Genomic DNA, 17757 nt, shown 5'->3' with positions numbered 1-17757 from the left:
TTATATGTCAAAGCCAACCAATTGTGAAAAATACTATGAAGTACATATGGTTACAATAATGTGGTGCCATGGATCAAACACATAGAACCTTGTTCGCATTTTCTTCTTGGGTATGCCGCTAACAATGTCCTTACAACAAGGTGGAAACAAAGGGAAGAAGTAAAGCAAGAAAAAGTATCAAACACGTTGCGTTCATTCTTACCAATGTTATTTCAAGAAGAATTCCAGATGGGTATTAAAACTGGAATAGTTGCTGTTATCTTGTGAATGCCAACAACAGGATTGATTTCGTCAAATATGTTTGGCAGTATGATGTGCCCATATTCAGAACCATGGATCTTGCTATTAGTCCCCCCTTTCTTCTTGCAATTGACTAGATAGAGAGACCTTCTTGCAAGTAATTCTCTATCTTTCTCTATTTTCTTCATCGGTTTAGTAATTTATCAATGTTAACACATTTGTGTTATAAAAACCTTCAAATGTAGGTTACATGTGGAAAGGATTTTGCCATGGATAAACCACCCTGTGAGTCATAGCCAGTGATAGAACTAAGGGGTAGGCAAGGACCGTGACCCCTCAAACTTTAATTCCTCAAATTTTTATTTTTAAGTGGGATTAGATTAGATGTAAGTTTATTTTTTAATATTCTCTTTATGTCTAACCCCTCATTTTTAAGGAAAAAAATCAGAAAATTATTTTTTATTGGTCTAGCTTATAAAAAATTTAATGCGTTCAAATTTAATAAATTTAAAATTATATTTTTACTAAATTTAATTTTAGTTAAATTGTATTGAATTTAAATTTATTAAATGTATATTTTATTTTTACTAAATGTAAATAGTAAATATTAGGTCAGTGAGTTAAACTGTAAATATTGCATTCACTTCCCAAATGTTGCATCCTTCGCTGGTCACAGCACCATGCTTTCAAGGAAAGTTGTAAAAACCCAAAAAAGTTGTAAAAACCCAAAAAAGTTTGAAAAAATAATGAAAATATGCCAGCAAATTTGGTGATCAATTTTATTGAAATAAAAGTAGCAGTTTTATTTATCATCACGCAACCACTCAAAGCATACAAGGGGAAAGAAAACAGCAAGCGGCTCAACTTGCCAGAGGAGGATTCTTTCCAAGCAATATCTTCAATGAAGTTTCAAGAAAGCAATAAGAGGATCATATATAGCTTCCTTAACATTTTCAGCAAAAATGAAATCTAAATGAGCATAATTTTCAATGGTCTGAACCACCAGTTTATCTTTAACATGATCTTTGAGATTATCCAGCAATAGCTGCACATCTTTGGTATCAGAAAGATAATCCTTTGCTCCACACCCAAGGAAGAGGGCAACATCATTTGGAATGTCTGTCATATTATACACTGGTGGTGTAGCCTGTCCATAATGTTTCCTGTTTTCATCTCCATTGTTGTAATCATACATTGTTATGGTTCCTGCTTTGATCACTGTCCAGAAACCAAAAAGTAAGTGCCAAGAACCATAATATGAAGTCATTCAGATTAAGCAAATTTGAAGCAGTTTCAAATATTTGAATCCGAATGTGATGAGGCCTAACTCCAACTATCATCACATCCAAGTAAGTATTCACATATCGTACTTCTTTTCTTAAAATAGTTTGCTAATGACCCTTCGAGTTGGGTAATAGGAATTTAGATCACTTACTCTGAGACTGGTGGATGAGGTTCTTTGTTGATGTTGACTGAGGCCCATGATCCAAGAAAACACCAAGTACGGATCTGTCCAGGCAGCAGTTGGGACCTGTAGATATTCCACATTGTAATCCATATTGGGGTTGAACTTTTACAAATGCAAGTGCTAGTTCAGAAACTAAGGACGGATATATTACCTGTGTAGGCTGTTAACAAATCGCTGCAGTCAACACCTGGTGTTTTGCAGGCATCATCGACAAGTGTCTTGGCTGCGGCCCTGTTTCATAGGGGCAAAAAGCATTCACTTCAACCAATATAAAGCATCATAGGAAGTTTCAAAGTAATGTTGGAAAATTACCCAGTTGGATCAAATTTAACAGAATGACAAAAAGAATAAGGTTGTTGAAATTTACCCAATTGGATCAAATTCGGCAACACCCAACCAGAATGATGTCTGTCAAAATAATGTCAAGAACATATATATGAATGGTTATTTTTCAGGGAGTATCATTCAATTAGTTAATCAACATAGACAAAAGGGTTCAGTTATTCACATTGGCAAGTAAAACATCACCAGCTGCTTTTGCAAAAGGAGATGGTATCTGACCCAAGTAGGCAACAGGTCCAAGCAAGGCAGCTGATCTCATCTTGTCCACCAACTGATTTTTGGAAAAGGCACCCAGAGCAGTCAAAGTTCCCTATAAAAGTTTGTAAGCTTAGCATCTCCAGTACAGAAAGTTGGTTCTGGGAGAAAAATGGGGCAGCGGAGAGCAAAAATACCAGTGAATGAGCAACATAGTGCAGCTGTTGTCCAGTTTGATTGTGCACATACTGAAATGTAGCAGGAAGATCAAAACCTGCTAATTCATCCCATGACCAATTCCAGAAAGCCTGAGAAATAAAACAAAATCATCAGAAAATTCAAAAGACTGATTCAAAGAATAACATCATGTAGAAAGAGGGAAAATAACTGGATCATCTGGACTAAGCGATGAGTGTAAACTGCTAGATTCAGTTCCTCTTGTATTGGCAACCCACACATCAAATCCATCATCTGCCAAGAGGAATGCCAAAGCTTTATCTGTAGGTAACATCACCCACACTGCTCCATCCTGTCATGCATTTCATCACTAGTTATATCCACTGACTCTTTTAGTATACTAACATTTGCTTTAAAAAAACATCAAACTACATACCATTAGTATACCATGTTGTAATAGAACTGGTGTCTTGTTTGCTGGAGTCCCACCAGATGCCCCCGCAGGAATTCTCTGTAGGCCAAGGATAAATCCATCTTCTGTAGTTACCTAAACCCAATCAAAGTTCCCCCAACAAGAATATAGTTAGCCAGGAAGTATCAACAAACTTCAGAAACTGAATATTAATATTAAGAATATTACTGTATGTTCTTCACAAGGATATCCATGTATCTCCACCAGTGTTTTGCAAATCCCATCACTGGCAGATGGGGCCACTGCAGTCGCAACATCCAGACCTTTCATTGGATATGGCATTGATCTCCTTCCATATGCTGATCCACATAAAATAATTAGTAGAACTATCAATGTTATAGCATTACCCATCTTCAAGTGCCTCCTTTCTAGCTCCAACTGTTCTGTCTCCGCAATTTATAGGAATCCTGGAAGAATGCTATCAACGGGTTGTAGAAGCCCAACCAATGGCATGAACTTCAAGGTTCATATTGGCAACAGAATGAAGATTCCACATTCTAACAAGTAATTAGACATATCTTTTCATCGATCAATCCAACATGGAAAATAGTTAAGATCAAAGGCATTAAAGAAAACAACATTTTGTCAGCTTTCTTTGGCTTCAAAGACAAAATAGGCCAGCTGTTCCTCCTTTAAAGGTAACAACTTAAACAGAGTTCAAATGATCCAAGCTAAGTTTCAATCCAAAATGATTAATTTAATTTTTACATTAAAAAAATCATCACAACTAATTACATTCAGTATACTCTGGAGGAATGCCAATTTTCTATGCAATTTGCAGTATCATACAACATAAAGGCATTTATTAAAAGAATAATTCCAAAAGATGTTTATCAGGAGAACAAGGTAAACTCCATTAACATATATCTCAAGCGCTAAGATTCTCAGAATAAACTTGCGTTAAGAGGACAGGGACATTTGAAAGATATCCCACTAAAACCAAGATAAATAGAAAAGATGATGCTATTACTCATCATGCCCAAAAATGCCTGTTAAGAAGATATCTATGATAAGTTCGAAACTATATAAATAATCTCTCTTCCAGTGATCTCAGGATATCTAAGCCAAAACAAAATTACAAGGACTGATGTTGTTCTAACAAGACCGAGGGAATTCCCCAGGATTATGTGTTGCAGGAGCATCCTTCAGCATCTTCTCAGATGCATTGCCTCCACATTCAGGAGCTCTATATCTTGAAGATCTTTTAATAAATTGGTGTTGCCACTCCTTAGGTCTCAGGCGTGCCAGCAACTGCCATCTTTGAGGCTTTATCTGCCCTAGCAATTTCATCTGTTCCTTTCTGTACTGCCTATTTGCATACCATCTTCCACCTCGCCAACCGAAGCCATACCTGCCATTCAGTAAATGCAGGTAAATGAACAATCCAGCAATCAAAGTTCTTTCAATTGAAGACCAAATGCCAAATATCCTATTATCAGTTGAGAACTTGGAACAATGATATGATTATTGTAAGCGAAAATTTTTACTTAGTCCATTTATTTAATATGGAGAAACTCACCGGTTGGTCCCTTAATTTTGAAAAAATGCATCAACATCCCTGACGTTTTAAAAAATCTACTAATTAGTCCCTCCATTAGTTTTAGCCATTAACTATTGCAAAAAAGTCTAAAATGCCTCTGATATGGAGGGACTAATTACTAAACTTTTTAAAAATCTGAGGGACCAAATAATAAATTTTTCAAAATTATAAGGACTAAATAGTAAAATATTTAATGGTAAAATTAACGGAAGGACTAACTAGTAAACTTTTTAACATATTAAGGACATTTTAATATATTTTTCAAAACCGAAAGACTAACTAGTGAGTTTCCCTATACTATAGGGACTAAGTAATAATTTTCCCTTATTATAATATCTTTCAACTATAATAAGGTGAACCAATAACTCGGAAAAATACATATCCCTTCAAAAAAAATAACACCCAGCTAGTAAGGAATAGGCGTTGTTAGCCTACTTGGGATCAACTAAAGGAAATCATTCTCGAACCATTAACTATGTCTAAATCCATAAGCATCATTGGATCCTCAGCCATAATATCTATTCACTTCACCAACAACACTCGGGTTCTTTGGCCTTCTCAAACCTATATTTCTACTTGGCTAAAATTCTTAAAATGTTCATTTGTCTCACCAAAATGGAAGAACCATCTTCAAGAACTCAGTTAGTAATGGCTCAATGTGCACTAAAGTGCAAAGGGATATTGGTGCCTAGGCACAAGGGGAAAGCATGTGCTTGAATGAGGTGAGGCACAAAAAATGAACTTTAATAAAAAATAAAAACAAAATGAAATTTTAATAGGTGTAGCTCTCTTTAACCAAACTTAAATTATAGCTCAATTGAGCAAGTAAATGCAACCTGACCAAATTCATAATCACACATTTTCATAGACTGGTTTCTACATAGATGCTTTCCCCCTCAAAATGTGACAAAATTACCTTACTACAGAAAGAAGACAGCAAAAACAGATAAGCCAAGTTTGTTTAACTACACTAGCAAGCAGAAAGCTCTCCCCCCATTAAAATAAAAAATTAAAAAAAAAAAATCAAAAGGAACAATTATATTTCAAAATGGAATTGACCTTCCCTATTATGGCATGCTCTTCAATAAAGGGAGACGTGATAAACCACCTTCATCAAATGTTCCTTCACATCCCCAGTTGAGTGGCACATATTAGATATATTAACAGCATACAGCACTCATCTTTTCCAATTATGAACTGTAGTTAATCAGATGCAGTCATATGGGACTTCCAAAAAGGTTTGACTAATGGAGGACCAAGAAATGTTGGATAGGGAGAACTGTATAGTTTTCAATGAAAACAAAGCAAAAAACACAAGGGCAAAGAAGCAAGATAGGAACAAACCCAAGAATAAACGTCATCCCAGCAGTAGCAATGCAGGAAGCAACACTGGAACTCCCTGGATCCACAAGCTTCTTAACTTCAGCATGTTTAAGATGATAATTGCTTTTCATCTACCACATCACAAGGAAAAATACAATTAGATGTAACAAACAAAAGAAAAGTCATGGGAAGGATTGAGTAGGAAAATTAACATTCACAAACTACAAGGGAAGCAACACTTAGATGTAATGTACCAAACAATACCAATGTCATGGGAAGGGTTGAGTAGGAAAATTAACATTCACAAACTGCAAGCAGAATGACAGTCTGCTAAAAGAAGGGAAATCAAACCATTGGAAGAACACAGAGTTATTACTTGTAAGTAATATCCTTGTTACAAGTAATCCTATACACTTTCAATCCAGATGTTACGAAAGGGACGAGGGCAAACTAAGATAACGTCGGGATTTATGAAGACAAAGATAGATTACATAGGCATAGCACAAGAAAGAGATGGCAATCAGAATATTTGAATACCAGAAACAAATCAAAATGACGCTGCATTTATGAAAGTTACAGATGGTGCAAAGATAGCCAAGCAGAGAGATGTTGATTGGAACAATCTACCACCAGGATAGGGCATCAGATATCATTACTGGTCAGCAAAATTAATTCAGTCAATAAAGCCTGAATTCCAACAATCTAGGTTCGCCCTCTTCTTCTTCTTCTTTTGAAGGGTGAAGAGGAAGTATTGGTTCAGTGGTTATGTTAATTGTTTAAAATTCTTTTCCACCTTGCCAACAAGCATCTTCCAACTTTCAGTGTCATAATTATGCTCAAATAGTGCTTGGAAGGAGGTATAAAAGTATTACCAGCAAAGGAAAATGTAAGGAGCAATGACTATCAACATTAAGTAAAAGATACTCACAGCATTTTCAATTGATTCGAGTCTTTGATCAACTTTTGAATCATGAAGATGACGTAAGGAATACCCTGCACATTCATTTGCAATTTTCAAAGGATGCTCAAACCAGAGACAAAATTGAAAAGAAATAACTAGGAAGCACATATAATCATACAAGAACATAAAAACTCAAACTGAACAACACATTTTGGTCACACCCAGATAACAAGTATTAATCCTTTATTTATCATCAAAGACCTGTCTTTTATAGACTAATTATAGAAAACTTCAACATAAATTCTTAAATTTTCTACTTCACTGGTTTACTTAATATCTTATGTAAAACGGATGGAAATTCGGAATATGTTCATGAGCCAAAACTCAAGTTTTTTGGAGTTAATTGTAAAGGCTTGATAGCACCTTCTTGCATGGTGAGCATATTTTCCAAATCAATTCAGTAAACGGAGAAGTTTTTCTCTGGACGAATATTTGCTCCTGCCAATGAAATTGTTCTGGCTACACAACTGGAATCCATTTGAGTTATTTCTTTACACTTGCACAAATAAACTCCCAAATTTGGCAGAGTGATGAAGAAGAGGTTTATCCAAATAGAACTCTTTGAAATTAATTGAGAAATCAAAACCAAGATTCTATCAACTCAATTGGCGAACAAAATATACTCTGGTAGTAAATAGGTGTACTGAACAGCAGAGCAAATTAAGAGCTTTCTTCTTCAAATGGGGGATTGCAAAGGAACCAAAAAATGAGGTCCTTTTGAATCAATGCATGCTGCATAATACCCTTGACTCAATTGAGTTAATGCAACCAATATCAAGGAGATTTTCTGAGCTCAAAAGCAATACAATTTTCTAAGGACCAAACAGGAGGTTTGTGGCAGAGAAAAGGGCCGGGGATCTTCTCTGTTATGAGAACTTGACAAATAAGCTAAAGTTTATGAATATAGACCATCGGATTTGGCTTTGTATTGTAAGAATGTTCTCAATCACTAGCCGTTTTGTTACGGGAAAAAGGCACAGTTAAGATATTCACTGCATTTTTTATAGTATGTTGGTATACTGCAGTGTATAATGAATCAAATTTTATATTGAACTCCAACCAAAAAAAATTGATTACGTTTCCATCTATGAAAGCTAACATTAAAGAAGAACTTAATTTATTCCTTTCTTAATGATTAACATTAGTTTTTATTTAACATCTACCATATAAAAACATTTGCTCTAATTTATATTTCTTAGCAACGGTAAATCTGTAAACTTTAAACCATTTATATATTCATTAACTTGAAATTCTCACTTTATCCACAAACTGAACAACACATTTGGTCATACCCAGATAACAATTACTAATTCTTTATTTTATCATCAAAGACCTGTCTTTTATAGATTAATTATAGAAACCTTCAAAATAAATTGTTAAATTTTCTGTATTACTGGTTTGCTTAATATATTATGCAAAATGTGAAAATTGAAATATGGTTCATGAACCAAAACTCAAGGTTCTTTGAAGTTAATTGTAAAGCACATTCTTGCATGGTGAGCATATTTGCCAAATCGATTCAGTAAATGGAGAAGTTTTCTTGGAACAAATATTTACTCCTGCCAATGAAATTGTGCTGGCTACACTAGTGGAATCCATTTGAGTTATTTCTCTACACTTGCACAAATAAACTCCCAAATTTGGCAGAGTGATGAAGGAGAAGTGTGATCCAAATAGAACTCTTTGAAATTGATTGATAAAACAATTAACATTTTCAAAGTTTGCGTAATCAATATCCAGGCTAAGTTACTTACAATTGTTATTTCAAAAAAAAAGAAAAACTTACAATTGTTTCGAACACATAGCAAGAAGTTTACCAGTATTTAACGCCAAATCCAATTTCACTGAATCACAAAGACCACCAATGCCAAATATAAATATAAAAAAGGGAAGAACCAGGGAGAAAATAAATATAAATTGAAACAAACTTACCAATCCATGCTGTAGCAACCGACGCTAAAGAAGTTCCGACCGTAAAAACCACCCTATGCCTCTCAAATAAGTCCTAACAGATCAAAACGCCAAAAATGGATATGAGAAAACCCCACAAAACCCAGTAAGACATTCATGTCATTCAAACAATCAGAATTATAGAAAACCCAAAGACAAAATTCTGATACCAAATGAGTAATCAAAACAAATTAAGGAATAATGAATGAATTTGAAGATGAAACTCATAAAAGAAAAACAAGATTCTATCAACTTATAATTGGCGAACAAAATATACCTTGGTAGAAAAATAGGAGTCCTGAACAGCAGACCATGAATTAAGAGCTTTCTTCTTCAAATGGGGGATTGCCAAGGAACCAAAGAGTGAGGTCCCTTTGCTTCTAAATCGATACATGCTGCATAACACCCTCGAGTCAGTTGAGATTGTGCAACCAATATGAAGGAGATTTTCCGAGCTCAAAAACAGTAAAATTTTCTAAGGGACCAAACAGGAGTTTTGTGTGATGTTCTCTGTTATGAGAACTTGGCAAATAAGCTATAAGTTTATGATTATAGACCGTCGGATTTGGGTTTGTATTGTATGAACGTTCTCGATCGTTAGATGTTTTGTGTGAGTCAGTTTCGGACTTTTACTGCCTTTTTTCGTTCGACTAGGCCTAGCGTGTTGGTACACCGTAGTGTGTAACGAATCAAATTTTACATTGAACTCTAACCAAAAAAAAAAAAAAAAGATTAAAGTATCACTTAATGATTTACATTATTAATGGATTGAAAAAAGTTTAAAACTTTGCAACCATTATTTTGCTTTATTTTATAAATATCCTTCACGCAATCTAAATATTTGTTATTAGTATACATATATTCTATTGTAAAACTTATAATATTTTTACTTATACTATATATAAATATGAAAAGGAAAATAATAGCATCTTCTCATACTTATATTTTCTTATTACAATTTACTCTTTTATTTAATTTGTTAAAAAAATATAAATATTTATTGATATAAATCAATATTAAAATATATTAAATTTAAATTTCTGTAATTTAAATTTCATCTATTATTTAAATACTTTATAAATTTTTAATAAAATGATAAAATTCTAATCATAATATTATCTATGTCATAATATTATTTTTATTCATTAGAATTATATATTATATTCTATTATATTTTATATAAAATTTTACATTCTATACTAGATATAACTATATTATTGATATTACATAATAATAAGCCAAAGAAGGCTATGTGTAACGACCCGAAAAATCGGACCGCTACCGGCGCTAGGATCCAGGTCGGCTTAAGGCCGCCGGGACCCGTAGCAAGCCTAACATATAACCTGTAAACCTGTTTAATCCCATACATGATCCACAATATACATAAAAATTAAAAACTTTTCTTTTCATCATACACTAAACTCAACATGCACTATACATAGCATAATCATAAGTATTAATCCCTCTGTGGGATCTCATCATTACCCCAATGGGTGATATAACCTGTGTTGAGCTGGTTTACATAAACATTATAGATCATGTATTAAAGGGATACCATACACATAGGGCCAAGCACAACCTCTAATCCTCAATGTCATTACATAACATAACTAATCATAACATTACATCATCTTACAAATTATCATGTCCACTTTCTATCTATTACAAATACATGACTTTACTCTTCTTGACTTCTCTGTCTAGCCCGCACCTGCAATCCTGGGGGATTAGGGAAAGGGGTGAGCTACTAGAGCCCAGTGAGCAGAATAATAAAAACATTTAAATCATATGCCATAATGGAATGCAACACATCACAAACAAATCACATCTCGGATGGTATTGTCACCAATAGTCCTCCACATAGTCCAACTGTGCCGGGACGTAGAATGGGTACAACCGGTCTTTCTCTTAACATAACATATCATACAGTCCAACTGTGCCAGGGACATAGAATGGGTACAACCTGGACTTTCCCTTACATAGTGCCAGGGACGTAGAATGGGTACAACCTGGACTTCCATACCATACAATGCCGTAACATCACCATACCATATGAGGACTAAAGGATCATCCAATAACCAATCCACATCAACATCATAAATGCAATGCAACATATTCGTGAATTCTAATGCAAACAACCTAATTCATCACATGGCATTCATGATGCATGAACATGCTCAAAACTTTATAATTTATTTGCTTTAAATCATAGAGGTTTATTCTACTCACCTCTGGCTAGCTCTGACAATGACTGAAGCAGCTGACTCACTGCTGGGGTCCTCGGTTCCTCGAGTCCGAACCTACACAGGTGGACTCAAATGAGGGACCAAACAACTAGAACATAACTCTAAAAACATCCCCCAAAAATCCCCTAAAACACCTTAAAACAATCATGCAAAACATGCAAAGGAAGGCTAAACAGGGCACTTTCGGCGGCAGGTTCGGCGGCCGAAAGTCCCTCCAGAGCCGAAAGTCAGGCAGGTTCGGCGGCACCTTCGGCGGCCGAAACTCCCAGACAGAGGCGAAACTCATGCATGTTCGGCGGCACTTTCAGCGGCCGAAAGTCCCAGACAGAGACGAAAGTCTCCTTTCGGGGGCAGGCTTCGGCAGCCGAAAGGCTTGCCTCCCCAGCCATGTTCGGCGGCCGAAAGTCCTTCGGCTGCCGAACCTGGTTTCTACCAAAGGGCAGAAACTTGGCTCCTCTATGCACATTTGTCTCAACCTCAAACCATCATGCATTTAGCTCAACCAAAACATGCATACAAGTTCCTAGGGGTCTCAAACTACCCTAAACCCCAATTACAACACATCAAACAACACATCTACAAGCCACATTGTTCATAAACTCAAAAATCATCAAAACTCACTAAAAACCTACACATGCATTTCTACCCCAAAGATCTTACTAAAACTTGTTTAAAACATGAAAAGGATTCAAGATCGGCCCTTACCTCTTGAAGATCGAGGGAGAGACGACCTAAACTCGGAGTTGGGAGAGATTTAACTTCCTTGGTCTCCAAGCTCAAAACTTGTTCAAATCTCTTCAAAACGACATAAACCTTGTTAAAACATGAAGGATCGAAGGAAAATCATCAAAAACGAACCATGGAGGAGCAAGAACTCACCGTGGCCGAAAATGGGGAGAAAACTCGCCCGTTTCGGCCATGGAGCTCTTATATAGGGGCTGGCCAGTTCACGTTCGGGGGCCGAACGTGCCCCCATATCTCATGCATGTTCGGCGGCCGAACCTTTGGCTCTTTCATACAAGACTTTCGGAGGCCAAAAGCGCTCCCAAAACCTATCCACGTTCGGCGGCCGAACATGACTTTCGGCGGCCGAACCTGGTAAAGGTTCCATGGTCTTTTTCATTTAAAAACTCAAATTCATTCTTACTTAAAAATCATTAAAATATGAAAACATTTGTGAAAACATGATTTTACCCTTCTAGAGGTCTCCGACATCCGAGATTCCACCGGACGGTAGGAATTTCGATACCGGAGTCTAGCCGGGTATTACATATGTGTTGTCACCCGAAAATAGGATCCACATAACAAGAATTTGGTCATGTAATATTCAGTCCCACCAAGAGAAAAGAAGACCCGGATGCTTCAGGTCGGTCTCAGTTCAATTCAAGCCGTCAAGAATCGCTCTCTCAACTATAGGGCGAAAACTCTATAGGAAGGTACCGTTAATAACTACAATCTAGCATATCTCCTTTGCGCCTATAATTATGAGATCTCAAATCAATTAGCCGGTAAAGATTCCTTATCAACGAACTGGCCATATCATTATCAAATTTTCAGAAAATACTATAATTAATCTCACCTTCTTACAATATAAAAACTAATGATCACAGAGATAAAAGTTTGCAATTCTTGCACAATTACTCTTAAGTTCAAAGCATTAGATTCTCTCACTCTTCTCTTCAGCTTACTAACTTGAGCATCGGAGTAGCTATCGTAGGTGCCAACTACCTAACATTCTCTTTCTTGCAAGATTGACCAATCACAGCATAACTCTATTTGGTGGACCAATCACAGTACAACTCTTTTCCGATTATATTATTTGGTTCTGTTGTCGAAAAATCTATTGAATTCTCTCTGTTCATTTGGATTAAAGTTGGTCTTTTATTCCTTTTCTCTTATAAAGAAACCTTTTTTCCTTTCTCTCAATAGCTGGCACTTCTCGAGCTGCTGCTAGGGTTGTTACCAATGAGGGTGTTATTATTTCTTCTATTCCTAGCAGTAGACAAAACACCTTTTATGATCAATGAAGCCGATCTTAATAGTCTGAACAATAAGCAAATGCTCTAATATATCAAAAGGTTGCAGGCTACCATCAAATAATATAAAGCTCAGGGGGAGGTATCATTCATGACTCTCAGGGGAAGGGAGAAAGCCTATACTCGGACAGAGGCAGTCCAGGCACGGTCCAAAGGGAAGGTCGAGTTTGAAGAGAAGAGTTGTCAGGCAATACTACAAAGGATGTTGACGAAAAGCTGGTGCGGGCTGTCAAAAGATACTAAAAGGAGCAAAAGGAGGACTATGGCTTGGACGATGCCTCACCCCTATCAGAAGAAATCCTAGCAGAACCTTTTCCTACCAAATTCAAGCTATCTAGCTTGGATAAATGTGACGAGACAACAGATCCCAGGAGTCACCTGGCGATCTTTAGGACGACTATGCAGCTTTAGGATGTCAATGAATTTATACTATGCTGAGTATTTTTATTAAAACTCACAGGTTTGGCTCATAAATAGTATCAACACCTGAGCCCAGGTTTGATTCAAAATTTTACGCAATTTGCGTGTTATTTAAATTCAAGTTTATTACTTGTATACCTCCTAAAAAATCTCTCCTCTGACTTGTGAAAGATCCACTAGGGAGAGGGCGAATCTTTGAAAAGTTTTATCTCACAATTTAATGCAGAAGCAATACAGGTAGAGGAGTTAAAGCATGAGATAATACGTGAAGCATTAAAGAAAGGAACATGCAACAACAAGTTCATGGATTCCCTAATCAAGATCCCAACCGCTATGAACCAATAGATAATGGATAAGTCCCAAAATTAAATCAGGTTGATGATAAAGTCCAAGCGTTGAAAGAGGACAAAAAGATTAGTCAAAAGCAATGCCAAAAGGCGAAGAAACGAGGATATGAAGAAGATTATAGTAGTTACCCAGTCTCCTGAAGAAGAGATGACCAAAGTATAAGAACTACACTCCATTGAATGACTCACAAACACGTATTCTAATGTAGATCAGAAAGAATGATAAAAAGGCTAGGTGGCCTCCCAAGCTCAACCCTAAGAGAGCCGAAAGGCGAGACAGGACTAAGTACTGCCATAGACATATAACGGAGGAGTGCCGGCAGCTAAAAGACCAGATCGAGAGGTTAATAAGAGATTAAACACTTCAAAAGTTCGTCAGGAAAAATACAAAATAGAGGAGGCCCGAGCCCGAAGAAACAACTCCCGAAACTAGTCTTAATCGAGAACCCACAGGGGGTTATTCATGTAATTTCTGAAGGACCTAATGATGGCAAGGAAAGATAAGCAAATCATAGAAGATGTAACAAGCAGTAATGCTAGGTCTGGTAAATTAGGCAAAAACTAGAAGGGACTGTTTAAGGTTTCGAAGGCTATTCGCCTGGGGTCTTATAAGTTGGTCAAGTTGGACGACCGAGTATTTTATTTTATCCTTGTTTGTGATTTATGGAAAAGTTCTAAAACTATGATACATTCTTCAAATCTTTTTTGGTATGAAAATAAAAAATATTGGATGGATGAAAGCGTGGAAACAAAAATTTAAGGCCACAAGGTGGGAACTCGCCAGGCACATGACCAGGCGTTAGTCCTATATAAACAAAAGTTTCAAAACCACAAGACGAGAACCCACCATGCACATCACCGGGTGCTAGTCCCATATAAACAAAATTTTTAAGGCCACAAGGTGGGAACTTACCAGGCACATAACTGAGTGCTAGTCTCATATAAACAAAAGTTTTAAAAGCCACACGGCAGGAACCCGCCAGGCACATAACCGGGTATTAGTCCCATATAAACAAAAGTTTCAAGGTTATAAGGCGGGAATCCACCAGACACATGATCGAGTGTTAGTCTTATACAAACAAAAGTTTCAAGACCACAAGACGGGAACCGGCCAGGCGTATGACCGGGTATTAGTCCCATATAAATAAAAGTTTCAAGGCCACAAGGCGAGAACCTGCCAGGCACATGACCGGGTGATAGTCCCATATAAACAAAAGTTTCAAGGCCACAAGACGGAAACCCGCCAGGCACATGATCGAGTATTAGTTCCATATAAACAAAAGTTTCAAGGCGATAAGGTGGAAATCTACCAGATCAATGACTGGGTATTAGTCCCAACAAATAAAAGTCTTAAGACTTTAAGGAGGATACTGTCAGGCCGATGCACTGTGTATTAGTCCCACTAAGTAAGGCATTTTATGCCAACTGGGTGTCAGTCCCACTAAACAAATGCATCTCATTCCAGGCCATAATGAGGGAATCCATCAAGCCATAATTCGGGTGTTAGTCACACTAAACAAGGCGAGTATGAGCCAGACCGACCAACCGGGTGTCAGTCCTTCTTCATGAGAAGATTCTAAAGTATTTCATGCCCAGACCACAAGGCGAGTATACGCTAGGCTGACCAACCGGGTGTTAGTCCCAATTCACAAGAAGTTTCTAAAGCATTTCATGCCTAGGCTACAAGGCATTTGTCATTGCTCTTAAAAAAGGCTGCTGAGCGAGCGAGTGAAGCCCGCAAGGAAGAAAATGCCCAGAAGCTCGCTAGGGCTAGAAAATGTCCAAAAGCTCGCTAGAGCTGGAAAATGCCCAGAAGCTCATTAGGGCTAGAAAATTTTCAGAAGCTCATCATGCTGCCCAACCGGGTATTAGTCCCGCTTCACATGAAGTTTCTAAGGCATTTCATGCTCAAGCTACAAGGCATTTATCACTGCTCTTACATGAAGTTCGCGAAGAAGAAAAAGCTCGAAAGCTTGTCAGGGCTGGAAAGTGCTCAAAAGCCCACCAAGGCCAGATAATACTCGCAAGCATGCAAGGCTGAAAAAAGACCAGAAACTCGCCAGGGTTGAAAAATGTCTGGAAGCTCGTTAGGGCTAGAAAATGCTCAAAAGCTCGTCAAGGCTAGAAAATATCCAAAATCTTGTCAGAACTGGTTGAGGTAAGAGAAAGCCTGAAAACTCGCCAAGGCGTTACTATATTGCTCGGATCAATTTTGGCCAAAAGATGGGCAAGATCTTGGACCGGACTAGTCAGCACGACAACTAAGAAGAAAGCGAAGACAGCCCGCACTCAGCCCGAATAGAAGCTGACTTAGTTTGACGAACTGAACTAAGGCCGCATGGTTCCACTTAGGACAGTTAGTATGATTTACACTCTAAACCGTGACCTATTTCACGCCCAGACCACTAGGAGTAGGGGTGAGCAGTATTCGGTTCAAACCGAAAAAACCGACCGAACCGAATAGATTTAAAAATTTAGTTCGGTTTTTTATATATTTCGGTTCGGTTTGGTTTTTAATTTTAGAAATTTCGGTTACTTCGGTTCGGTTCGGTTTTTATCAGAAAAAAACCAAAAAAACCGAACCGAACCGATTAGTGATAATAATATGTTTTTTCAATAAATATAGAGAAATTAAATCATATTAAGATTAAAATATTTTAATTAAATTTTAAAATATTAAAAATAAAGTGTAAAAAATAAAAAAATTATTAAAAATTGAAACCGATCAAACCGAACCGAATCGAATCAGACCGGTTCGGTTCGATTTGGTTTCTGACCAAAATCGATTCGGTTCGGTTCAAAACCGAACCGACCGAATGCTCACCCCTAACTAGGAGGGTATTTGCAAGGCTAATGACTGGGTGTCTATTTTGGTTAATAAAATTCTCAAGTCATTATCGTGACCGGGTGTTAAGTTCGGTTTGCTATTTTTAATTTATTTCATAGCCATAAGGCAATTGTTATTTATAGGCAGGAGCAAGTAAAGCGATGCGAGTATAAAAGGCCAATCCAAACAAGCCGTATGCCCTAGATTGTGAAGACAACTATCACTTTCGAATCTCAAGAATCAAAGACCAACGGGAAGACTTCTGATATTGCATAATAATAACCCAAATAAGGTCATGTGTTGTCATCCAAAGACATGATCACGTGGTAAGAGTCTAATCAGGTGATACTCAGTCCCACTGAGAAAAAAGAAGACATGGACGCTTCAGGTCAGCCTCAGTCCAGTTCAGTTTATCAAGACTCGCCCTCTCAACTACAAGGTGAGGCTCCATAGGAAGGTACCATTAACGACTATAATCCAGTAGATCCCCTTTGTGCCTGTAATCACGGGATCCTCGATCAATTAGTGGACAAAGATCCGTTATCAATGAGTCGGCCACATCATTACGGATTTTCAAGAAATACTATAATTAACTCCATATTCTTACAATACAAAAGCTAATGATCACAGAGATAAAGATACGTAATTCTTACACAACTACTCTTAAGTTCAAAGTATTACGATTCTCTCGCCATTCACTTCAGCTTACTGACTTAAGTATCGGAGTCGCTGTCGTAAGCGCCAACCACCTCACCTTATCTTTTTTTGCAGGATTGACCAATCAGAACATAGCTTTATTTGGTGAACTAGTCACAACACGACTCTATTTTTTTGTTACATCAATCATCTCGTACACTTCTAACAATATTCAAACTCTATCCAATACACTATATAAGAAGCTCACAATCTCCATATTTAGATATGTTATTCTCTCAATAGTCAATTCGATTATTTATTGAGTATTCGTACTTACTTGTGCATCGAATAGGTTGGCAAACCAATCCACTCAGTGTTCTCTCTTATTTTATTAGTCCACATCCAAAGAAATATAATATGAACAATATCATTGAAACCGTCTGTGAGGATTGACATAAAAGTTTTGTATCTCTCTCACACTTTTATTATTTAAAGGGAATTGTGATCAAACAAGTAGAAATCTAGGCTTCTGCGATGAAAATTTTTTGTCACTAAAGGGTTTTGTTTCATCGCAAAA

The 17757-nt window shown here is 37.0% G+C and overlaps 1 protein-coding gene across 2 annotated transcripts; it reads right to left on the bottom strand.

Moving 5' to 3' along the window:
- Window positions 1-995: 995 nt before the first annotated feature.
- LOC110629065 (triacylglycerol lipase 2) lies at window positions 996-9188 on the bottom strand. 2 transcript variants are annotated; one of them, XM_021775914.2, is made up of 13 exons: window positions 8946-9188; window positions 8651-8723; window positions 6686-6750; window positions 5779-5888; window positions 4135-4245; window positions 2859-2970; window positions 2634-2774; window positions 2443-2553; window positions 2217-2360; window positions 2076-2116; window positions 1860-1939; window positions 1676-1771; window positions 996-1458 (listed from the first exon to the last, which is right to left on the bottom strand). In XM_021775914.2, exons 1-13 carry the CDS (start codon window positions 9060-9062, stop codon window positions 1139-1141), a joined length of 1521 nt encoding a protein of 506 aa, XP_021631606.2. In that variant the 5' UTR covers window positions 9063-9188; the 3' UTR covers window positions 996-1138. The 2 variants fall into 2 exon arrangements, with proteins under 2 accessions (XP_021631606.2, XP_021631605.2); XM_021775913.2 differs by lacking the exons at window positions 4135-4245; window positions 5779-5888; window positions 6686-6750; window positions 8651-8723; window positions 8946-9188 and adding an exon at window positions 3063-3930 and having other exon boundaries at window positions 2859-2969.
- Between the last annotated feature and the right edge of the window lie 8569 nt (window positions 9189-17757).

Source organism: Manihot esculenta, chromosome 13, assembly GCF_001659605.2.
Source record: "Manihot esculenta cultivar AM560-2 chromosome 13, M.esculenta_v8, whole genome shotgun sequence".
NCBI classification, from domain to species: Eukaryota; Viridiplantae; Streptophyta; class Magnoliopsida; order Malpighiales; family Euphorbiaceae; genus Manihot; species Manihot esculenta.
Note: the sequence above shows the minus strand (reverse complement) of the source record. Positions and strands in the feature narration are given on the sequence as shown.